Source organism: Bacillus rossius, chromosome 1 (assembly GCF_032445375.1).
Source record: "Bacillus rossius redtenbacheri isolate Brsri chromosome 1, Brsri_v3, whole genome shotgun sequence".
Taxonomy (NCBI): Eukaryota; Metazoa; Arthropoda; class Insecta; order Phasmatodea; family Bacillidae; genus Bacillus; species Bacillus rossius.
In genome coordinates, this window is record NC_086330.1 from 261,614,851 (window position 1) to 261,640,922 (window position 26,072).

General features: G+C 38.3%; 1 protein-coding gene across 2 annotated transcripts in view; it reads left to right on the plus strand.

Annotated features, from left to right (window-relative positions):
- The first annotated feature begins 4,734 nt into the window (after positions 1 to 4,734).
- The window catches only part of LOC134527533 (CLIP domain-containing serine protease B4-like), a 50,087-nt gene continuing 28,749 nt past the window's right edge, over positions 4,735 to 26,072 (plus strand). The window contains exons 1-2 of one of the 2 annotated variants that reach the window (XM_063360289.1): positions 4,735 to 4,899; positions 11,298 to 11,423. In XM_063360289.1, the coding sequence (XP_063216359.1) occupies positions 11,315 to 11,423 (109 nt within the window). In that variant the 5' untranslated portion in view covers positions 4,735 to 4,899; positions 11,298 to 11,314. Of the gene's footprint in view, positions 4,900 to 11,184; positions 11,424 to 26,072 lie in introns of those variants that run through there. The other variant, XM_063360288.1, reaches the window with a different exon arrangement.

The window sequence follows — 26,072 nt, forward strand, 5'->3', positions numbered from 1 at the left end:
ATTTGGAGCTGTCAAGCATTTGGAGGCTGTTTGGAGCATTTGGAGCCATTTGGAGCTGTGTTACGCATTTGAAAGCTGTTGGAGCTGTTGGAGCCATTTGGAGGTCGTTTGGAGCATTTGGAGCATTTGGAGCTGCTGGAGACATTTGGAGCTATCAAGAATTTGGAGGCCGTTTGGAGCATTTGGAGCCATTTGGAGCTGTGTTACGCATTTGGAGGCTGTTGGAGCTGTTGGAGCCATTTGGAGGCCGTTTGGAGCATTTGGAGCCATTTGAAGCGTTTGGAGCTGTTGGAGCTAAGAAGTAGTCGTTGCACGTCTATGCAGGGCTAAATGTTTATAAGATTGCTGGCTTTCGCAAGTGATTCTGTAGTAGGATAGAAATTGTGTAATAAATATTATGTTTGTAAAAGACTTTGTGGTGTTTTATTTCTCGAACTTACACATTTCTGATACTTTTTTAAAATTAAAGTTGTTTTTTATCGGCCAGGGATCGAACCAAGGACCTTAGTCGATCTAATCAATCAGTATATAGATTACAAATTTATTTAATGAATTTTGAACTTTTTCCCGAATCTCTAGCATTACAATTACGAATTTCCAATATGGTGGTCTTGATGTCTGATAGGATGATGGTAGTAGAGGATTTAAAGTCTCTTTAAGAATGTTGAACATGGTTTATTGGAATTATTATTTTTTTCATAAAACTAAACATTATTGCATCGATCGAGGATCGAACCAAGGACTGGAGCGGATCGAATCGATATGTAAGTTAATGAGTGATTTATTTAATGAATTTTGGATTTTTTCCCGCTTTTCTAGCTACATTATTACATGATTTCAAGATGGCGGCCGAATTTCAAGATGGCGGGGGCACCTCCGTAATAAATTATTACTGCACTGTAGCGGGTTATAATAAAATTATCCAGATGGAAATGTACTCTATAATACAAGTACACACACAAGATGGCGTACTCCAGCAGGTGTTAGCTCCTATTAGCATGTACTGAACATAAAATGTCGGATCCATGATGGTCGACAAGGACAAAGTCAAATTTCAAGGACAAAGTCAAATTTCAAGGTCAAGGTCAAATTTCAATGTCAAGGTCAAAGTTCAAGGTCAAAGGGGTGGTGGCCAGATAATTATACTAACATGGTATCAGCACACTCTAGCGGACGAAAACAAGATGGTGACCTCCAGCAGGTGTTTCAAGATGGCAGCCGTCACGAAAATTGCAACGGTGGTTTTAAGGATTTTTTTATTATTTAATTAGGTTGATTAATTTTTTAATGATTTTTACATTTTTTACCGAATCTCTAGCATTAAAATTACGGATTTTCAAGATGGCGGACATGACGTCATGCTCACTGGCGATATATATGCTTTGAAAAAAAGTGGTGGGAGTCAGTATGCCAGCAGCCACCGCGGGGGAAGGATCAGTCGCCATTTTTTAATTTTTTTGCCTGTGTCGGGTTCGAACTGAGGACTCCGAGCTCCGTGTCGTAAAAGTACAATTTTTTATTAAAACTTTATTAAATTTTATTATTTGAATTTTTTTAGAATTTTAAAAAAAATTTCGTTAAAATCGGATAATAAATAAAGATTTTAAAGATGGCGACCGTAACGGAAATTGCAACGTAGACGTCATCATCCAAGATGGCGGTCATAATCCTAGATGACGTCAGAGGCTTATCGGAGGCTTTAGACATGGATGCTTAAGCCTCTTTTAGGAATAAGGGTTCTTTCTAGGGCAAAACGACTTTTGAGGATTTTCGAAATCCTAATTTTTGAATTGAGGAATTTTTTGAGATTTTTTGGCGGAATTTTTTTTCACAGAAATGGAAATTTTGGCGAATTTTGAGGAATTTTGGGCAATTTTTGCCCAATTTTGGCGAATTTTGAGGGTCAAAGGTCAATGTCCTACTTTTCCCGTTACGCGGTGTCCCGTTACGCTCTTCCAAGATGGCCGCCGTGACGTCACAATCCAATATGGCTGACCGACGATCTTCAATCTTCACCCTGGACCCTGTTTCAGGACCGGCAATCCTATACTACTTATTTACCCAAAATTTAGGTAGTAACATATTTTTATTGCAAAGACTGAAATAGAGGTGAGAAAAATTATCATTTGTGAACATAAGAAAACTACTACAACTGTATCAATTGTTATCTTATAATGTTTAAATTTCTAAATGGTGCAAGATAATACAAAATTCCATGCGGAAAAAGCGTGGGCAGCAGCTAAGTTTAGTTATAGGTATAGGGCTATTCATGCTGATTTTTCATATACTGCATGGATGCGAACATGTAAGAATAATCTATCTTACTATAGTAAAACAGTAGTTCTTTTTCTGTCTGTCTGTCTGTTTTAACGCGGTGTTCTACACAACTACTATACGAATTTTAATGGGGTCTTGCGTATAGCAGTCATTACTTAATTATTTGCCTTCAATGCAGTTACCTTATTTCACGTCCAGCGAAGCGGGCGGGTTCGGATAGTATATTATAAAATAGGAATGAAGGCGTGAGCTCTTGGAAATCACAAGGATTGAGCTTAACGTCTCATCCACGTTGAGGCCATTATTGACGACTAAACATTAAGAGATGCTTATAGAGCATTATTGGAATGACTAGATGGGGAAAAAGTAGTGACTAGGGAAAACCTAAAGGACACAGAAACATCCGCCATGTTTTCCTCTAGAAAATAACCTATGTTTAACCTTGCCTGGAATCCACCCAATTTGATGGTAGGCAAGTTGTCTGACTACTCAACAACACCAAGTGAGGGGTGAACTCAGTCGAATGAATGGAGATATCTTCACTAGTTATGTGGGAAGGGGTAGTAGATTTATTTTATATGTAGATATAACATAACGCAGTAATCTTATCAAACTGATTGAAGACAAAACAAAGCCTCCCCTACTAAAATCGCTACAAATCAATCGCTATGTTGTACAAGGTTGTTGTTCGTCTATAATTACTGTAATTTGTTTCAACTGTCTTGTTGTCCGTCCATTGTGTCCGTCTGTGCTGTGAATTTTTTCTTAATTTTTTCTTCCACGGCAACACCTGTACTGTTCTTGAGTTTGACTTCAGATGTCAGGTAACATTTTACTTGTATTTCTGTGTGTATGTAAGTACATAGTTTATTTTTGTACATTATTGTGGTTACTGTATACGATATGTATTGTTACCGGTAGATAATTGTCACAGGTAACGTTATTGTTTTTACTTAACCACGCCGGCGGCTATTGCCCAACGAACTTGTGACGTCAGTGTCTGTGCTCTGTCTTTACCCCTGATGCTGCCGCTACCCAAGTTGCTGGCGCCCGCCTGCACTCCGATGTCATAGTTATGGTTGGTGTGGAACACAGTTTAGATTTGTTTTTCTTTGAAGGAACGAGTTGGTGCACGAGTTGGCAACTGATACTTGCTCAGCGATATACTTGGTATGAATTACGAATGGAAATATAGTTGTTTTACTCTTGTTTGTCTTTGGGGCAGCTACGAGGCAAGGCGTGGCAGGGGTGAGACGGGGTAGGCTGGCACGGTTCAACGAATGTACTTGATTGTCCACGTGTCCACATGTCATGTATTAATTATAGTTTGCTGCTGTAATGAGTATGATGAAAGTTGGAACTGGTCGCTGAGCTGCAGGTTGTTACTAGTGGCCGAGGCGTGAAGCTGTTGCCTCGTGCCACGCGGGTACCGCCTGCTGCAGAGGCAGCGACCACTCGCCGGCAGCGGCGGTCCTTCCAGTCAGGCCTGTTGTTACCTACTGTCGTCGCGAGGTGACAACTGTAATCTTCGCAAGAGCATTCACATTCTCTCAATATTTGTGTTAGTCATATTTTTCAATTTCTTTCAAGGTTTCTTTAAGGTTAGGTACCTTTTCTGGAGGTTATTTTTAAATGTTGATACATTTCATGGGCGAGCTTGGATTTGTTACGGCCTTTCGCGTTTAGTGGTATAATTTATTTATTCAATAATTATTTCAGAACCGTAATATTTAAATGCAATTTTATATACTAGTGGTTTCTGTTTTGCGACTAACAGCGACACAGTAATTTGAAATAATAGCCCGTGTATTTCCTTTTTTTATTAAACAATTATATTTTTAAAAAGGTTTTTAAGAGTATATATATATATATATATATATATATATATAAGTATATATATATATCATGCGTTCTCAGATTACCCGCGTGCTCGTGCCCCATGCTTTTTAAGGAAAAGTGCAATAAGTAATTATTGTCATCATCTTTTTAAATATTTGTTTTCAATGTTAAAATCTAACCTTAGTGTTAAATAAATTTGTATACCGGTATGTCTTCTGTTATTTTTTCAAGTACTTGATCACTCGTCGTTTACAAGGCGTTTGTATCAGTACCGTACAATATAAACCAGCAGTGCATGTCCAAAAACGTTATAAATTCAAACTCTCAAGTTGTGCATTTGCGGCGCCTTTCTTAACACCTTTCATTCATAACATTGTCTATAGTTAAGATGGTGATTGTGGATTAGTGTGCTGGCCTGTCTTTAACATTGCCGTAATAAAACTGAGATAATATATTTCAATAATCAGCAAAGTTTAATTCTGAATGGATCATTAATTATTTGCTTGGCGCTAGTTTTTGTTCTTCTGCTATCAGCTCACTGAGTCGCGCAGTTTGCCTCACAATGGGGTGTTAATGTCTTGTGAAATGATGAGGGGAAAACAGCGCAAACGCAGTTACGATACAAAGTTCTGCCCCACTGAAGGCAAGATAAATGATTTTATTGCAGTTGGCAATGACATATACGTGGCCTGCTTGTTTGTGTAACAGTCGGTGAGGCAGGCACTTTGAAGAATACACGCTGGTTCTGTCTTCGATTGTTGGACTTACACCTCCAGTACTTAGGTACGTTGTTGAGCGAACCATAGTAAAAAAATATGGAAGAAATTAGTGTATTTATTTTCTTAATAAGTAGTTGATATTTTCAAGGAAAATTTAAAAGCGTATGTATACAATTGTAAATTGTGATGATATTTTTGAAGAATGTTTTTGTTACTATTTTATAGTTACATTTAAAGATACTTAATTTTAGTTAGGAACTGTGTAACTTATAAATTCCTATTAAAATATTGTATTTAAATGCTGCATTAAAAGAATTTACTAACTTCTCAAAGAATATTCTTACCAGAAAAACAAAACAAAAAAATCATTTAATTTTAATAAATAACACGTAATTTTGCTGGGCATTAATTTAATTTGTTGCCTCCTTACAATGTTTAAATAATCAGAGTAGCGAAAGTGACTAAAAATACCATGTTTAGAGCGTGTTTGTGGAGTTCTCGCAAGTCAGTGACAAATATATTCAATGGCAAAAACAGTTTTCATCTTCAGCTTTCATCTTGTAGAATGATATTTTAGTCAAGCTATTCTTTGCGAGTAATCACACGAGGCATGAGTGAATGTGTGGAATCGTATTGGCCCGCCGCCGGGAAAGGTCGGAGGGGGAGGGGTGAACCGACGACACATACTAGTGAAAGGGTGGAGCAGACAGGTAGGACATCACTAGAAGGGCAGGGGAATGCGTCACAGAGGTAGGTGTTTGGAAACTAGGCTATGATGAAGAGGGAGGATGGGAAGGATATTTTAGAAGTAGAGCTTTTGTTAATTTCTTTACAGTTGTGGTTTGTGACGTATGCATCCAAATGTGGAGATACTGAAGTTTGGTTTAGAGGGACCGACGTTTGGTTTTTAATTGGAGTACATTTTACACTACGCACGCAAATAAATGTACCAACAAACTAGAGAGATGTTGCTATAAATAAACATTTGACTCTCATTCGAGAATACCTGGGTTCACAACCTCCTCCAGGTATCCAGTTTTCTGGTTTCCATAGTTTTCCTAAATACCTTCACGCTAATGCTGGGATGATATATTTTTAGGCGGTAGCACTTTCGAGCTTCAACTTACCTGTGTTGTGTTCCCAACTGACAACCTCGTTGCTACTGACTCGTTCAGCTAATAAATAAATACATATCTTTAATTAGTTATATTCTTGCGCACATGTAACACAGCACCCACAAGTTAATATCATGTCTGAAGTAAGTAAACACTTATGACACTTAAAAACCGATCTGTAGTAAATTTGTATAGAATAATTTCCCTATACAAGAATTTTTCTATAGCTAATAGTTTAGCCAATTTAAGAAGATTTCAAAGAAGACTACTCGTTACTATGGTGTGACTTCCGGAAAATGTTTATACAGTTTTTCATTTCATTGTTCATAGACCCCAAAAATATCGTGAGTAGTGTGTAATAGTATGTCCTGAAACTGGCATCTGGCGGTGGAGCCGGGAACCGAGCCACATCTTGGATTGTGACGTCACGGCAGCCATCTTGGATGAGCGTAACAGGACACAGTGTAACGGGACAAGTAGATCACGGCGGCCATATTGAAGGACCGTGACCTTGACCTTTGACCTTGACCCCGGCGGCCATTTTGGATCCGCCATTTTGGATGACGTCATTTTGTTTTCTCGTACATTCCGGAATTTTGTTTTCCGCCATTTTGAATTATGATGTCGCCGTTGCAATTTCGTTACGCCTGCCATCTTTAACTTTTTTTATATATTATCCGATTTTAATGAAAAAATATTAAAAAATTAAAAAATTCAATTAATAAAATTTTATAAAAAAATTAAAAAAAAACCAAATATTTATGTCACGTAGCTCGGAACCTTGGTTCGAACCCGGTGAATAAAAAAAATTAAAAAATACAACAGATCCTTCCTCCACAGAAGCCACCTACAGACTGACCCCCGCCACTTGTTTCATAGCATTTATATCATCACCTAGTATGACGTCATGTCCACCGTCTTGAAATTTAGTGGCCATCTTGGAAATCTTTATTTATTATCCGATTTTAATGAAAAAAATTACAAAATTCAACAAAAAATTAACTTATTAGAATTATGATTGATTAGATCGATTTCCATCCTTGGTTCGAAACCGCTAAGAGCAAAAAAAAAAAAAAACCCATCATATCCTTCCTCCACAGAAGCCACCTACAGACTGACCTACCACCAATACCAAAGTATATATCGTCAGATGGTATGACATCATGTCCGCCATCTTGTCTTCGTACGCTGGAGACCGTCATCTTGTTTTCGTCTGCTAGAGTGTGCTGGCGACATGTTAGTATAATTTTCTGTTCACCATACCATTAACCTCGTCTGTTGGCATTGAACTTTGTCATTGACCTTGAACTTGAAATTGGGCCTTGACCTTGAAAATTGACCTTGACCTTGACTTTGAAATTTGACATTTGAATTTGGCCTTAAAATTTGACCTTGACCTTGTAGTTTTCCTTGAACTTGAAATTTGACCTTGAACTTGATCTTTGACTTTGACCTTGACGACCATCATGGATCCGACATTTTATGTTCAGTACATGCTACCAGGAGCTACAGCCTGATAGTGGTCATTGCCAATATCTTGTTTTCGTCTGCTGGAGGGCACCATAATGTATGTACTCGTCTTACCATCATGCTAGTTTTATTCTAACCTCCTACAGTGCAGTAATCATTTATTATTACTGAGGTGCCCGACATAATGAATGATTGGGCATCATCTGGTTATCATGCAATTATTTAGCTAGAAATGCGGGAAAAATTACAAAAGTCTCCGAAAAAATTCAGTTATTAACATACAAATTGAATCAATGGATTCCTGTCCACGGTTCGATTCTTGACCAGTGACAGTTGTAACTCAATTTTAAACATTTTTAATATTTTGTTTTCCATTACCTTTTTAGGAATTTATTAATCATTCACTCTACGAAAAACAACTCAAGTCAATATACCTGACCATCTAAATAAATACAGTGCCGCTATGCATTACATGAAAGTCTAGTTATTTGATACTTAGATTAACCTTTAAAATGTTCATGTACAAAATCATCCATACACCAAGCGTCTTTGGACCGCAAGACCGGGTCATGAAAAATGTCAGACATATAGACCATGAACATAATACACGGAATTTACACACAGGAAAACGGAATGTACACACAGGAAAACGGAATGTACACACAGGAAAAAACGGAATGTAAACACAGGAAATGGAACGTACACACAGAAAATGGAATGATCACGCATACAGTAGCGGAAACACGTGCTTAGTTGGAAATCAGAATACAAGAAATAAAGTATACTTTTTTTTAAATATAAATAATTCATTTATTATTCAATAGTACACACATGAAAGTTAAACAAATGATTATTGTATGTAGCCAGCTTTCCGCAGTTCTTTAAGTATGGACGATACTTCCACGATATGCGAGTAGTTTCCTCTACGAACAGATGCCACCGACAGTCTTAGCCGGTCAACCAATATGTTTGGATCTTTCCATGATGTGTAATAAATCTCTTCTGCCACCATCTTCCTTGCACGTTTATAATAAATATTATGATCTCTAGTGTCTTCCGTTTTAACACCAACCTCAGGGTAACTTTCATCATCGAGCCAGTGATCATCACAAGCTTGATCAGATTTATTTATTATAACACGTCTTTTCCATCGTTTCGGTCTCAGTACACCATCACAGTCTTCGATCTTGCCTGCTTTAGGTGCTTCAGCACAGTCTTCGATCACGTCACCAGCTTCAGAGTCACTGTAGCAATCACCGTAGAAGGCATCGTCTTCACCCAGATTACCGTAAGAACTCGATATCGTTGATGTCGAAGTGTCTTCATCGACTTCATGCTTACTTTTTAGGAGTCCATCATTTTTACAAAGTATGGAGGATCTACTGAATATAGGCTTGAATGTATTCTCACTTTTTATGGTGTTGATACTTCCATTAGTTTCAGTCTTCCCGAAGCCATCAGCATCCTTCAATTTATATTCTTCGTCACGATCGGGTGAGCTAATACCATCACGCTCAGGACAAGGAAAATTATTGTCGTAATGCAGATCACTCTTATTTAGTCTAGTAGTTCCATCGATGTCTTCTTTGCCGTAAGTGGGCTTGGCTTTACATGTTCTACCATTTTTTTTAAGCTGTCAATTCGTGTTAACAACCTGCTACACCGATTACAGCTGAACATTTTGCGTAGTGGGTTTTTAGCACAATCATTCTTCTCATGATGTCTAGCATTCCTTCTCATGACAAAATCCTAGCCACAAAATTTACAACGGCTTCCTTCCGATTCAGCTGCAGATAACAATCCATGATCCATGGTAGCTTTTGTGACTAATGTTAGATACAAACTGACAGTTTTCCAATTGGATCCATTACTTAAATAGATTTTTTTTTATAAATATTTCATCAGCAAAGAGTTAAGTTATCTAATGCAAAACAAATTGATGCAAGTAGTTCTGCTTGTCAACAACAGATGTCGACACATTTTGCTTGCAGGTAAATATTATTTATTTTATGTGGGATGCGGGTTGCTCACTAACGATCGCAAAAGAAGGAAGGCTTCGCTAGACATCAAGGAGAAGGAAGTTAGTCCTTCATGATAGTGTTTCTCATCCGTCTTATCAGATATTTTTGGACTGAGTAATTTTTTTAAATCCACCTTATAAAAATATTGTCAGTTCTGATTTAGTACCAGAAATTAACAATTTAATTGCATCACAGGATAAAATGACATACCTCATTAGGTAAAAAGTCCTTCATGCGGAGATCAATTTCTCATCTGTAACCAGAAGCACTCAGAGAAAACCATACATAAATTTAAAATAAATAAAATTTGAATAGTAAAAAAATTTAAATTTAAAAAATTACAAAATATTTCTGACAACTTCTGCTAGAATGCTGTTATTGCTTCTCGAAAGAGAAGTTCACCAGATGCATAATAATTTTTTTATCCCCAATTAATTTTATTATTTATAATTCTTCATAATTTTTAAATTTAAATTTATATGTTATAATTTTTTCAGAACTCTTGTGGATTTTTCAGAGTGCTACTCGTTATTCCTTGAAATTTGTACACTATAGTTTTCTGTTGATTGTATCCCATCATGTCTTTACAATCATATCCTATCGTATCCAGCCAAGCATATCCTATCGTATCCATCCAATCATATTATATCGTATCCAGCTGATCGAATCATGCCAGTGGTATATTATCGTATGCTGCCCATCGTATTCTATCGAATCCTGCTGATCATATCCTATCATATCGTGCCATTTATGTTCTATCGTATCCTACCTATCCTGACAAATGTATTCTATCATATCCCGCCACACGTATCCTTATGCCCGTACTGAAGACACAGTTGGTCGAAGACTCTTGTCAGATATGCTTGCAACAGGTCTTTCGTAAGTGTAAAGTATGTTAAGTATCTCATCACAGTGGGGCCTTCGGCTTCTGAGACACGCGATTTAATGGCCAGTAACTGAAATTATTTTACTTGGGCATATTTATAAAAAAAATACCTAGTTGTTCGGATACACATTGTATAAATGTACTGAATATGTTTCTAAAATACCTCTAAGAATTTATATGCCAGTAAACTTGAAGTGTCATTTTAGTACACGTAATGCATACGTATCATTTCTGTATAGTATGTGTGAAATATTTCCAGTATTGCACTGGCTGGTAAGTACCAAAATTAATTAATACCATCCAATCGTTTTATAGTCTCTTACATAGTATAAAAAGTATGTTCTGGAAAGGCATGACAAGGCATGCAAGAAGGGTTTTACATTTGTGGGAGATAAAAGAAATCAAGAAGTGGTAAATGAAATTAATAATTTACTTGCGTGTGTGTACTTGCAGTATAGAGGTGTTTTTTTAGGATAAATATAGTTTGTAATACTATTAGTGTTATATTTATTTTAATATTGCTTCGAATTTATCATAGAGTATTGAGTTATTATGGTATGATAACATTATTATAAAGTGAGATGATAATTATTTAAAACCCCACAGAATAATATTTGAATATAGAACCCGATGATACTACAACAAGCTATGAATAGCGAAAAGTGTATCATTTTTCCATTAAAGCAATTGCTATGACACCTTGACTTTAATTAAATTATTGTGATAATTTGTTGTTTTGATAAATTTTAAATTGTAAAATAAATCCAAGGCAGAAATTTGATTTCTATTATTTACAATTTAAAGGTATACGGTTGGTTATGTCTTGCGACCAGCATGATTAATAAAAAATACGATTTTCTTGCTTTGATTACATGTTGTTTTTTGCATTATTGCGTTCTTGTATAGTTTATAATCCTGTCCTAAAGTGTTTTGCCACACCCACAGTGAACCATGTATGACTGTGTTTCAGGAACAGCGATTTTCACGATGCCTATTTTAACAGCGTTGACTCTTGGTGCAGTTCTTTTCTTTAATGGGTGGGCAGTAACTAATTTTTTTCATGATGAAGGAAAAATGAAAGTGAAAACGTGTTCAGGTAATTATTCTTATGCTGCCTGTCCCTCTTAACACCAACCATGCTCGTATAAACGTATACGTACTTTGTTTAAAAGTTTAAGATTGAATGTGTAACACATTTCAAAGAAGGGACATAAAAAGTATCGAAGATTCGATAGGTTACATGGGAAATTTATTAAAAGTAATATTTAATGATTTTATAACCCTCAAAGTTATTTTTAATTTTTATATTATTAACATAAATATGGATCTTTTTGGAAGTTACATTTGTAATCAGTCACTTATGTGATTGATTAAATCCACTATTGCGACAGTTAAATTGGCAGATCATAAAGCCAATGGTGATCCTATGTGCAGAATATATGTATATATATATGTATATATATGTATATATATATGTATATATATATGTATATATATGTATATATATATGTATGTATATATATGTATATATATATGTATATATATATATGTATGTATATATATATATGTGCAGCCTGTGTCAGTCGGGAGATCATGTTCGCTCTAAGTTAGCAAATGATACGGAAATTAGGTTAATAAATCACTATCACCTCCCCCTCCTCCCCTTCACCCATACACAACATTTTTTCTATTGTTTCATTTCTCCCCTCCCCATTTCGCCAGATGACACGCCACTCCCTCCCTTTTGCAGCTAGGAGTCATCCCTCTTTATCATTATTATTTTATTTTTTGTTATGTTTCATTATGTTAAGACTGATTGGTGTATCTCTAATGTTGACTCCACCCATTCCCCTCTCACCCCTTTCTAACCAAACTCCTTTTCCTCCTCTACCCCTTTCTCAAAAATAACTTTTTTTTTTTTAATTTCTTCATCCATTTCAAACATAGATCACAAATTGAGAGTTAGTTGTTAGTACTGTGTTGCCAGCCATCCGGTATGCCACCATATTATATAACATCACAGATGGATGAGACGTTGGGAGGTAGGTGAACATTTTCGGCCATCTTGAATGACATCAAAGGTAGTTCATAGTATCGCTACGAGGTAGCACCAGTATCTGAGCACGGTGACTACCATGATCACAGGAGTGACCTCGATGCTAGGAAGCGAGTACATTGTCCATTCGGCCACGAGCTCAATTGAAGAGCAGGGAAGTAAATAAGTTATTAAAAAAAGTACTGGAGGGGGAGGAATGAAGATGATCAAATTATAATGACTGAAATTAATAATTAATTAATTGGGAGTGTAACGCCCCTCGTGCCCTTGATTTTTTTGGTATTATCACACCTCTTAAAAGTCCTAGGAAACAGCTGAGCAACAAGCTACAAAATTGACATAAAATTCGAACATCACCAGAGGTCGCACGAGGCGGGGAACAAAACAATTTAGAAACTCCCTACACACAATCCATTTGGAAGTTAGTGGAGCGGTAGATATATAGGTACTCAATTAAATAAAAAAACAACAAAATAAGTTATTTGATCTAAAGGCTTCCTGGTTTATTTATATTAATATTCTTTTATATAGTGCATAACCTTTCTTTAAATAGATTTTAACAGAAAATATCAAGACAGATTAACCATCGATGATCAAATTAGCATTTTAACATCTTAGCAATCATTAATGAAGAAAATATGAACAGAATTTATAGTGCTAGCGAGTCCGAACCGCGAATCTAGCGAAAATTTAACAAGGTTCTTGCCATAGTGAAATGTTTACAAAAATAGTTAGAATATATTGCCTTGGTTTTGAATCTTATGGAAAAAAATTACACTATCACCATGTCCGATAAGGGTTGATTCTTCTTGAGTCACAATTTCTGAAGATATAACGTTACATCGTTAACAATAACTTCTCCTATGTCCACTGGCAAACCAAAATTTATGAAATTTTGTCGTTCAGAGCTCACGACCAGGTAAAATTCGAATAAATTTTGTTGACTTTCAATCAAGACCATTTGTGGAGGGGTGACTCTCGGACGACGGGGGTGTTTCTTCAATCGGTGGGTAACTCTTGCACCCTGCCTGCAACAAGGTCCAATATCGACAGAGATTAGACCAGGTCGCAGACAGACCATCAATCGGGCAAAAGCCCGCTAAAAAGGAGCGAATTGGAGGGAAATATTGAAAGCAAAAGACTCACCGAAGCAGGGTGATGACAGATGATTACAATCATATTGCGCGATCGCCAGTTAGGACATGCGACGCGGTGTCGCGGAAGTACAAAGAAAAGAATTAAAAAAAATAACTATTATGTAGCTATTCAGGTTGGCTGACTAACTAACAGAAGATAAAGAAAAGTTTAGGGAAAAATTCCTTCGCCCGAGACGATTACATCCTATAGCGCAGTAGAAGGCAGGTCTACACGCGATTTATTAGTCGAGGAGCAACTCGACAGAGACGCCGATGTAGTCAGCCCAACAGCCCGCGAATTAATTCCAACATGGCGGCTAGATCGTCTAAAAAAGGATGCTGGGACCCGGAAGGCCGAAGGGGAGATGATATGGCTCAGAGCCGAACGGAGCCGAAGACGTCCGAGGCAAGGTAAAACAAAGGTCTGTTGCTTGGTAAAAACCTCTATAGCCGTCGAGCGCCGCGCGCTCTATGGAGGGGCAGTCGAACTAAGTTTAATTCTACTCGCAAATATCGCGCTAGGTTACTTACAACCAGCATGAGGGAAAGGGGGGGGGGGGACAAGAGTGCGCTCTGGCGGCCAAAAAAGAGAGAGGGAGAGACTTAAGGACACGACCACTAGAGTGCGCCGAAAACCAGGGAAAGAGAACTAGGATGAAAAAGGTTTGATAATACAGAAGTCTGACAAAAATTAAATAAGAATAAAAATTTAAAAATTTTAAAAATTAAAAATAAACTTAAAATTTAAAATCTGTACACCAATAAACGGCACAGGAGAAGTGGGGGAATGTGAGGGTGGTCATTGAAAACTTGAAAGAGGACAAAGTGTGAGGAAGGGGAGGTGAAACTAAAATGAATGAAGATAATGATAAGGGTATCCATAATAATAAGGGGTGAAGGGGATATAGTTGGAGGGGAAGTCTATCATGTGATGTTCAAAGTTTCTACCAGTAGTACTATGATCTTTGATGCAAGAAATGGCAGCCGGAGTGTGCCACATGAAATTTTGAAAGTGTCAGCTGGGAGAGCTAGTGGCATCCCTCTTTGACGTCAGACTTATTTAATAGAGTGCACCACAGTCGTACACACCAAAGTGTTACAATTCATACACATGATGTATGAGTAAAGAACTTCTAAATTTTACATGTACATGTCCCTCCTGCTCCCTCACTCACCCTCTCACACACTCCTCTCCTCTCTTTGTCCCTTTTCCTTTTAATCTTCTCTCGACCTCTCCTGTCTTTCTCTTTCTTACACACACTCTTACTTCTTCTTTTCCCCCATTTCCTAACCTTTAAATATCGTACCCCCTATCCTCACTCCACCAAACCTATTTTCCTCACACACACTTACATACTCTTCCACCTCTTTCATGTTCTCTCCCCTCTTGCATTTTCTCTTCCTCGTATACCTCTCCCTTCTCCGTCCCTTATTCACTCTCCTTCACACAAAACTCACTCACTCTCACTACCAATTCTCTCTGCCGCACACAAAAACATATATACAGACAATCGTTCCCTTTCTCTTTCTCTATCTCCTAGAATCACAAATCACAACCTTAAGGTAAATAATTTTTTAAAAATGTATACTATTTTTAGCTGGATATGTTTTTTGTCTTTTTTGATCTTTTTTAGTTATGCCACACTCAGGTATGCAGATTTCCTTTCATTTACATAAAATATTTTCTTAACATTTAAAAAAATATCCCTTCACTGACGCAGGTGCTAAATGAGAAGCTTAAAGCAGTATGTACATATGTACATGTAATTTTCATTTACAAATATTTAAAATTAAATCAATTTCTGTACAAGGAACAAAAGTTATTTTTCTAACACCTTCTCGAGAGTATATCAATTTAAACACGAGTATTAAAAAAAAACACAATTAGGCATAACCATAAATAAAATTACGTAAGAGTCCTTAACTCAGAACAAATTTTAAATGCACTCTCACGATGCAAATCGCCTGGAACTTCCACAGCTAGGCAACTCGCAATACAGTTTTATTTAGGTATTTCTACGCACTTCGTTTAGCAGACTCAGTGCATGTTTATAATAAGCCAGAGTAACGAACCATTGCATTTATTGCATGCCTAGTAATTTTCCAACTATATGAATATATGTACTATCAATTTAATCACACATAGGAGTATATATTGGAAAGAAAAAAATATGTAAGACCATAAACAAAATTATATAATATTAATATCTGGAAAAATTATAATATGACTTCACGATGCAAGTAAACCTAATTTCCACGACAATTCAAAAACATTTTGTGTATAGCTAGGTTCATCACTTGCACAGAAGTTAGCCTTCCGAAAACATGCTACGCAAAAAATCATTGCCTCATAAAATTTACACCACTCCACAATGACACCTGCACAAATTAATGAAGGAAAATCATCAACAGTAGAAACACGCATACTTCCTTAAATATTTTACGTTAAATAACACACGAATAAAATGGATGAGGCAAAATGATAAAACATTCAAAAACAATCTGCTATACACCTAAAAGTCCACAAAAACTTCGGCACTCGCATATCATAAAACAAATTAACAGAGTGAGAAACCAATACAAGAATGACCTGTTTACGCTATTATATCATTCAGGGAACATTCTCAAGGATCATCGCTACTAGATACTAGATTTCGTATAAAAAATAGCATAATAGACAATTTCCTTAAGGAGGCATCTTGGTTACTAGTATTTTTCTAGGTTTCAAAGTGTAGTAATACAATTACTACTATTTGGTGATTTTGCCATTGAAATTGGTATATTTTTACTGTGTTGTGTTAAATTTACATTTGCGATATATGTGTAATTTTACACAAATGCCAGATGTTTACTACAATATTAAGTATATTCACACAGGCTATGAATATGTAAAATTGTACACATTTCACTATTTTTTTATTACATCTATAGCTTAATCCTGCTAATGAAAGTTGTGTATTTTATACAGTTTTTAATTCTATCACATTTTAATGACCATAAAATAACTAACAAAATTTCAGAAAATATTCTTTGCTTAGTATCAATAATGTATAATAATCAAATTAAAATAAGTTGTATATGATGAATCCTACTAATATTGTAAACACGAAAGTTTGTAAGTATGGATATATGGATGTTTGTTACTCTTTCACGTAAAAACTACTGAATGGATTTGAATGAAATTTGGCCTACAGCTAGCTTATAACCTGGATTAACACATAGACACCCATATTAATATTAAATTCCATCCCTAAGGAGTGAAAAAGTGATAATTTCGTTTTATAACAGAAATAAAATCATACATAGTAGGTCATATACATACAAATAGTGAGTGAGTGTCATTTCTCTATGTCTGACACACGATCATACACATAGTAAGGTCTGGCAAATTAATATTTTTCTCCTTGGTGAGACCAGTTCCCTTAGTGGGGCTCGCAGCGGCTAGCAAAATAAAGGCGCTAATAACAGTTTTGTTCTTAACTTCTTCAATAGATAGAGTTGCCTTGAATTTTAAAGCACCATCGTTTGATGCGTTTGTCACGTCTTAATTTTCGTTTGTTTGTGCCGTATGCGTTCCTATACCATTCATCCGATTGCGATGAAATTTTGGTGATTTGTTATGCGCATGCCCATGAAAGTTACTGAGAAGGTAAAACTATTTTTCAATAGTTGGAGCACGAATCGTGTCAAAAAATGTGTTTATTTAATTTTATATAGCGGCACTTCGTCTGTTTTTGTTGTATAAGTGCGCACGCATGGCACAATTTATTTAAATACTAGCTGCAATACCCGGCGTTGCCCAGGCTGAACACAGGGTGAAGGGGAAATTTTTCGAAATCAGATGTAGTTAGTAATTTTCTTCTTTATTTGAATGTCAAGTGTGAACATTAATTTATATCACTTTCAGATCCCAACAGACGTTGTTCTGCCAGTTTATAGTTATTTACCTGGTCTGTATGTAATTTAGACTTTATAAAGCAATATACAAAAAAGCTGAAAAATAAGAGATTACTAATATTGAAAAGATTCCATTATCTAGCTAATGCTCGGCCAGCATTGCAATACCTCATTCAGTTTTGTTTTGTAATATGTTTGAAGTAGTTCCACATGTACAAATCATGCATCCATCTCTCTCTATATATATATTTATCTCTATCTACATCTATATACATCTATGTATCTCTCTATCTCTATTTATCTCTTTATATTTACATATATACTTCCCACTATCTCTATATCTTCTATATATAAGTCTCTATATAGCTCTATACATATATAGGTATATCTCTTTATCTAACCCATTTCTATCTCTATACCTCGCTCTATCTCAACTTATCTCTCCGTCTCTACCTCACTCTCTACATATATCACTCTATATCTGTCTCTCTTTTATATTTAAATAAATTGTGTCATGCGTGCTTACTTATACAACAAAAACAGACGAAGTGCTGCTATATAAAATGAAATAAACACATTTTTTGACACGATTCGTGCTCCAACTATTGAAAAATAGTTACACCATCTCAGTAACCTTCATGGGCATGCGCATAACAAATCACCAAAATTTCATCGCAATCGGATGAATGGTATAGGAACGCATACGGCACAAACAAACGAAAATTAAAGACATGACAAACGCATCAAACGATAGTGCATTTAAAATTCAAGGCAACTCTATCTTTTGACGAAGTTAAGACTAAAACTGTTATTAGCGCCTTTATTTTGCTAGCCGCTGCGAGCTCCACTAAGCGGACTGGTCTCACCAAGGAGAAAAATATTAATTTGCCAAACCTTAATATGTGTATGATCGTGTGTCAGACATCGAGAAATGATACTCACTCACTATTTGTATGTCTATGATTTTTTCTGTTTTAAAGTGAAATTATCACTTTTTCACTCCCTTAGGGATGGAATTTCATATATATATGGGGTCTATGTGTTAATCCAGGTTATAAACTAGCTGTAGGCCAAATTTCATTCAAATCCATTCAGTAGTTTTTACGTGAAAGAGTAACAGACATCCATACATTAATACTTACAAACTTTCGTGTTTATAATATTAATAGGATAAAAGAGAGACAGAGATAGAGTGATACACGCACACACACACACACACACACACACACACACACACATATATATATATATATATAGAGTGAGACAGATACGGAGAGATATGTTGAGATATAGCGAAGATAGAAAATGAAATGGGTTAGATAAAGAGATATACCTATATATGTTGATACACCCCTCGTGCCTCAAAATTGAAATCTTTAAATTAATTAAAAAGAGCCTTGGAAACTTGCGGGATAAAAAAAAATGTTAAATAAATTGATTTACCAGAGGCGGCATGAGGTGGGGAACAAACAAAATTTAGGAACTTCCTGTAACAAGCAAGGAGGAAGTTGGTGGATCGTTAAAATCAATAAATAAAAACTACACGATTAACTTGATCTATAGTTTCCCTGTTTTATTTGCCCTGATGAATTATCTTGTTTCCATTACTTTACATACAAAAGGTTTTAACAAGTTTCAAAGATTTAAAAAAAAAAAAAAAGAAAAACGAAAAGGGGCCGGCCCGCGATTATTTAAAACAAAGTACATTGTATTGATACATTATTACAACTTGCAATGTTCTACTACATTAAATTTGTCGCTGATTAGTTTACCATATCAGTGGATTAAGTGGATAGTCACTTATCGCTGGTTTGTCTTTAAAAAAGGGAGGGAATAGAAATAGAAACCATATCACCCGAGTCTTCCAGGTGTGGAGTTAAAAATGCCGAACTGTAGAATGGAAGAAAGCTGCTTCTTCTAATGGATGGATCTCGGACTGCCGAAAAACATACTGGTGGACAATTCGTCCACCAGTAGTTGCTGGATCTCGAATCTAGCTGAATATGTGCATCGCTGGGAGGTCGAACCCCTGACTGTAACAAGCCAAATCAAGACTGATTAGGACTTGAATACAGACAGTACATGGGGCAAGAAATGCCCGGAAAAATCTAAGGGGAGGTAGGGGAGGTCGCGAATTATCACTCACCAAAACAGGGGAGTAGCCTTCAAGCTGCCATCGCGGAGTCAGCCATGGTCCGTAGCTCGCGATTTGCGCGGCTGGGCGCGGATGATTTCTTCATAGTTAAAAAAATTAAAAGGGAAAATTTCAAAACAAAAAAATTACTAACACTATGCAGACAGACTAATCTACTTGAATTTAGTTGAGGGATAGCATCCCTTATTTAGGACGATTACATAGTCGCTAGCGGTCGGATGAAGTCTTCCAGAGTCTTCTGAGCTCGCCGGAGATCTGTCTGCAAACGTGACGCGTGCTGATCTGTGTCGCGGCAAACCGCGTCTCGTAATTAAAAGTGGGCGCCGGCTCTTACAGGTGGAGGGGGGTCTGGGCCGCCGAAAGATTCCGAACTTGCCCGAATGCGGGCGGAAAAAAAACTCAGGCAGGGGTTTTGACGTTGGCATCACTGGGCGACAGTAGAGAACTCTGTCGGAGGGGTCTGAGTTGAAAACAATCGACTCGCCCACGGCGTCCATATAACACAAGGGAAAGCAGGTGCTGCTCTCTGGAGCCCTAGAGGGTAGGCTAGCGGAGAAGTTCGCGACTTGGTCGCTAGGTAGCGCTTGCGACCAGTTTTGGCGCACTCGTTTTTTGCGAGGAGACCTTGAGGACGGTCACGGTTGCCCAGGGGGTTACGACCGGTCATTGGTCTTACTTGGAACTGTGAAGGGGGGGGGGGGGTGAGGGTAAAATGCAACGCTGCTGGGAATCTACGTCCCGTCGTGCCTGCAGAGGAGCGAACTTAACACTAATACGTGATGAAAAAGGCCAATCTCAGCTCGTCTCTGAGAACTGGTCGCCTGCAAGCTACAGGCTTGTCTATGCAGTTTGGGTCTCGAAGAGAAATGATATTACAGGCTTGAGACGTGACTGAAGGCGGGGGAAATGGTAAGCTGTCTGCCAGTCAGGGATTAGGCCAGCAAAATATCCGATACGCCAATGGGAAAGGGGCTTCAGAGCACTGAGACAAAGTTTAACTCAGAGGAGTACACCAGACTAACAAAGTAAAATCTTACTATAGTAGAGCAAATAAAATTTCCACACAAAAAAAATTTAAAATCATAATAAAAATTTAAAATATATATCGTGTCGAAATTACTAATTAACGGCACATACTTCCCCCCTGAAAGACGGAGTCAGGGTGGCCCACTTGAGCCACCAAAAACCTGGGTTCCAGAAACTTACCCTGTACCAGGATCTACTGTAGTAAACTACTTACAATGGCTAACAATTCTTACGTGTTTAAATAAAGTCTAAAACTTACAGATAACTTATTGAATTAGGGGCGCCCCTTTAAACTAGACAACTTAGTGTAACACTTCTTAACTTAAATTTCTTATAAACTAGTACCATGGATTTTTTTATTTTACTTATGATTATGACCTAGGTTTTTTTTTTTATATCAACACGTTGGTTGAGTATGGCATGCCGTAGTAGGAACGCTGTTCCTTGTATAAAGAAACACAGTGAAGAGTGCCCTCATTTTAGGTTGGGGTGTACTGTCTTCAACTGAGAAATGTGTGCGCGCGCGCGATATTCGCCGGAGCTGGGGTCGGCTAACGCGACCGTGACTGGCGTGAGGTATCGCTGGATCTGCCAGGGGCCATTCCAACGATATGAAAGCTTGGCTGACCTCTTGTCGATCGCCTTGCTGAGTGTGTGTGCTCTGCATAACACTAAATCTCCTACTCTGTAGGGATTGGGATAGCGTTTTTTGTTATATTTTTGCCTGCTTGCCTCGTGGGCCAAGTTCAGGTTTTTACGAGCTCTACTCCAGACTTCCTTAATGTTCCTGGGGTCGTCTGGCAGTAACTCTTTTAACGTCCATTGATTAGAGAGTGGGGTGTTGGGCTGGTATGTAAACATGAGTTCAAACGGTGTTGTTTTGTGACTTTCATGTCTGGCGGAATTGAAAGCCATTTGCAACCACACGAGATTGGAATCCCACCTATCCTGCGAGTTCGCATGGAATGCTATTAAGGCAGACCGGAGGTTTCGATTGAAACGCTCCGCATGTGAAGGCTGGGGGTAGTAGGGAGTCGTGGTCACATGCTGAATCCCGTGTGAAAAACACATGTTTTTGAACTGAGTCGATTTAAAGTTTGTGGCATTATCGGAAACAATAATGGAAGGTACCCCGGATATTTTGAAAATATAATTTTGGAGGGCTCGAATGGTGATTTCGGCCGTGGCTCTTCTAACAGGGATTAGCCACACAAATTTTGAGAATGCATCTACGCATACTAGAAGCATCGAATTTCCGTCTTTTGACCTTGGGAAGGGTCCCACAAAATCAATGAAAAGTTTTTGCATGGGCCTTTCGGCCACATCGGAACTCAAAAATCCGAATTGTGTTTTCTGGGCAGGTTTGCTCAAATTGCACAACTTGCATAATTTGACCCTCTGGGTTATGTCTTTATGCATTCCGTCCCAGATGAAATGCTTGCGGATGTTTTCAATAGTTTTGAAAATGCCTAAATGTGCGCCTAAAGGTGATGAGTGATAATAATGAAAATTCATGTCCCTGAGATTTTGAGGTAAGGCTATTTTAAAATTCTTACATTGCTGAGTTCTTCGATAAAGAATTCCCTTAGATAGTTTGTGGTATTTTGGGGGTGAACCTGAGTTTATTTGCGCAATTATGTCAGACAGTTGCGGGTCCGAATTTTGGTGGGATCGTAAATCCGAAAAGGCTAGCGGAAAATCTGTGAGCAATGCGTGGCAGGCCATAGGATTGTTTTCCTGAATCTTGGAGTTGGAAGGATTCTCGAACATTCGAGAAAGAGTATCTGCACGATGTTCTGTGAACCACGAATATGTTGGATGCTGAATTTGAGAGAAGCAATTTTTACAATCCACCGACCTAATTTACCTAGTTGCTTCGGATGGGCTAGAAGCCAAGCAAGGGCCTGGTTGTCGGTTTCTAGTAGGAATTCTTTGTGTTCCAAATAGGGCCGGAACTTATCTATGCCGAAAACTACGGCAAGGCACTCAAGTTCGTATACCGAGGAGGCTTTCCTCTCCTGGTGTGTTAGGGTGCGGGAGGCGAAAGCTATAGGTTGCCTGCAGCCATCGAATTCTTGTGACAACACGGCCCCAATGGCCACACTGGATGCATCGGTTTGCAAAATAAAAGGTTTACTGAAATCAGCCATTCTAAGTACTGGAGGGCTAGCTATTGCATGTTTTAGAAAATCAAAAGCTTTGTCCTGTTCTGGACCCCAATTGAAAACGGAATTTTTCTTACGTAGAGCATTCAGTGGTGCTGCATGCTCAGCAAAATTAGGTATGAATTTGGCGTAAAAATTTGCCATGCCAATAAACCTGGAAATGCCCTTAGCATCTTTAGGGGGTTGGAAATCCTTTATCGCTTGTGTGCGATTAGGGTCAATGGTTACTCCTCGACTTGAAATCAGGTGTCCGAGGAAAGAAATTTCCTGCACTGCAAATTTCACCTTCTTTGTATTAACAGTGAGGCCGGATTTACGTAGTCACTTAAGGACTTCTTGCAAATGAGCCATATGCTCTTCAAAGGATTCTGAATAAACAACGACATCATCAAGATAATTAAAAACAAATTTGAATTTCAGGTCGCCGAAAATTTGGTCTAGAAGGCGTGTTAACACTTGGGCGCCTGTGGCTAGGCCAAAGGGTACTACCTTGTATTGATACAGATTCCACGGAACGCAGAAACTTGTGACGTGTTTTGACTCTGGTGTTAGTGGTATTTGATGATAGGCCGAATTTAGGTCAAACACACTGAAAAATTTGGCTTTACTAAACCAGTGACATGCCGAATTTAGGTCTGGTAATGGCGTCATCTCTACTTCAATTTGCCGATTTACGCGGCGGAAATCGACCACCATGCGGTGACCTTGGCCTTGGTCCTTGGGTACTAAAAATGCCGGGGAGGCGAAACTGGAAGTGGAAGGTTCGATAACATCTTTGTCCAATAAATTTTGTATGTGATCCCGCATTATCTGCATTTTAGGTCCTAATAATTGGTAAGGGTGACACCTAACTGGGGTTTTGTCCAAAAGCTTAATTTCATATTGGGTGAGATGGGTGCGCCCTAACTTTTCACTCAAAACGTCGGGAAAGTTACTGCATAACTTCTCTATTTCTTGTTTCTGTTCAAAGTTAAGATGGGTTAGTGAAATGTTATTATCACCTTTAGCCTCTGTGTGAATGGCATTTACTTTGCTCTGACATTTTGCGTCAGGTGACACAAAAGAAACAAAAACTTGGTTGTTAAATTTAAAGTGAACTCTTCGTGCTTTCAAATCAATTATCATGCCTGTTTTTGCAATAAAATCGGAACCAAAAATTAAATCTGTGGCCAAATCATCTGCTACTAAGAATGGGAAAGACCAAGAAAACAAATCGATTTTTACTTTAACAAAAACAATACGATTTACCTTCAAAGGCTGTTCAGCAGCTGTAAAACACTTTATTTTTATTGGCTCTACCTTTTGAGTCAAACGGTCTTGTTGTAATTTCCTGAATAGCTGGCCTGACACGAATGATCGCACGTATCCAGTATCTATTAGGCCTGGAACTACTTGTTTTCCAATTATTGTGTTGGCGTAGGGCAAAACTGTGGGTATATTAGCTAGAATATTATGACATGTTCTTTTGTCCGTGGTTCGCGGACAATTACATTGTCTGCACATAGGCCTAGACGTGTTACAGTTTTTCGTTTGCTTGTCTTGGCGGGCTTTGTTTTTCTTAGCTCGCCTTTGTTTCTGTTTTCTTCTTTTGTTTTTTCCTCTGTGTGGGGAAGCGGTGTTTTGTTGAAGTTTTTGTTTGTAATTTTTATTGGGGCCTTGGTGAAGGGAAAAATTCCTAATGGTTGTTTGGGTGACTGGCTCAGAAAAAATTCTTTCTGGCCAGCAGCTTACATGTTTTTTGGATTCTGAGAATAGTTAGAATTTGGCCGATAGTTTCTTGCACGACACTGCTCAATGTAGTGCCCAGACTTTTTGCAGTACCTACAAACCGGTATGCTCTCATCTTTGTACTGGGGCCTAGCGACGTGTTCTGATTTGTGCTTTTGTTGCGAAAAATGTTTATTGGGAAATTGTTGTTTGTTTTCTGTTTCCGCCCGTGCGTTGTTGTGGGTGTAGGAATTTGATTCTCGATTTCGCTGGTGGTCAGCGTATTCCACGTTCGTGTTCGAGATACACAGGCGGTCTAGCTCGGCAAAGTTTTGCGGTCGAGACTGGAAAACTGCCCTCGATCGTTCCTGCGTATTAATTCCATCAAGGATGTTTGAGACTATCTCACTCTCAGGTACTCGCAACCGAAGAATTTGCGCAGCTAGTTTGATGTCTGCTACGAAGTTAGGTAGGGCCTCATTCCTTTGCTGTAGCCTATTGTACCACTCCAGTCTGATGTTGGTCATCAAACGGGCTGGAATAAAATAATTTAGAACTTCCTCATGAAATTGGTCAAAAGAATAATTTTGCTCAATGGCGAGCGTCACTCGCTCGCTCAAGGGTGGTTGTGTAAAGGGGAAAATAACTTCTAGGAGTTCCCTGTCTGGAAGGTTTGCCTTTTGTTTGATTTTGAACAAATTCTTTAGGAAGTCGATTAGGCTCCTGGGCTCCAACCCTGTGGTTTCCTTCAAATTAGCCAGCAGTCTTTCAACGGGATTTGGTATCTTAGCGTAAAAACTACCTCCAGTTGTCTGATTGAAGGTAGGAACCACAGGTACTGGGTTCGGTGCTAGATTAGAGGCTTGAGGTGTGACTGGTCGAGGTTGAGTTTGGTTTTGAAGTTGGTATACCTGCGGGCCCAATGGCAGGTATGTGGTGGCGGGGCTGGGGTAAGGAAGTTGTGATTCTATCCTGCCACCAGGGTGCACAGGGGCTGGTTGTGGTAGCGTAGCTGCCAGGGTGGAAGGAAAGGCTATCAGTGGCGAAACTGACCTTCCACTGGCCGAGGAGGTGGGAAGGGCTTCCGGAGAGGTATGGAGGGATGAGAAGGCTGACCGGAATTCATGATAGGGGTTGAAAATGGCGGGTGAGGTGGAGGGTAGGTATATGGGTTGGGGCATGTAAACAGGATGAGCTGAGAGCGAATGCATAGGATAGGCGAAGGTGACATTGGTGCTCGGGTGAGTACCAGTCGCCATGACAGTCGCAGATGGAAAATGAGATGGTGTGAATGTCGAAGTCAATGCCCGGCGACGTGATGTACGGGGGGTGAGGGCGGTGGGGAGGGTAAAAGAGGTGGGGTAGGGACTGGGCTGCCTCCAGTGTGCATTTGTTTTGGGGTTTCCTGTACTTGACTGTCAGTTACTCCTCCTGCCACTGCCTCTACGGGTTCAAGTATTCTTTGGTCGATTGCGGCTAGTTTGCTCCGCAATTGGAAATTTAGACCAGGAATCGGTTGCCTACATTTCTCGATCTCCTTTTGGTAGATCCCATTTAATTTTTTGGTGGCTACTATTGTGAGGTTGGTAAATCTCGTGCCAAT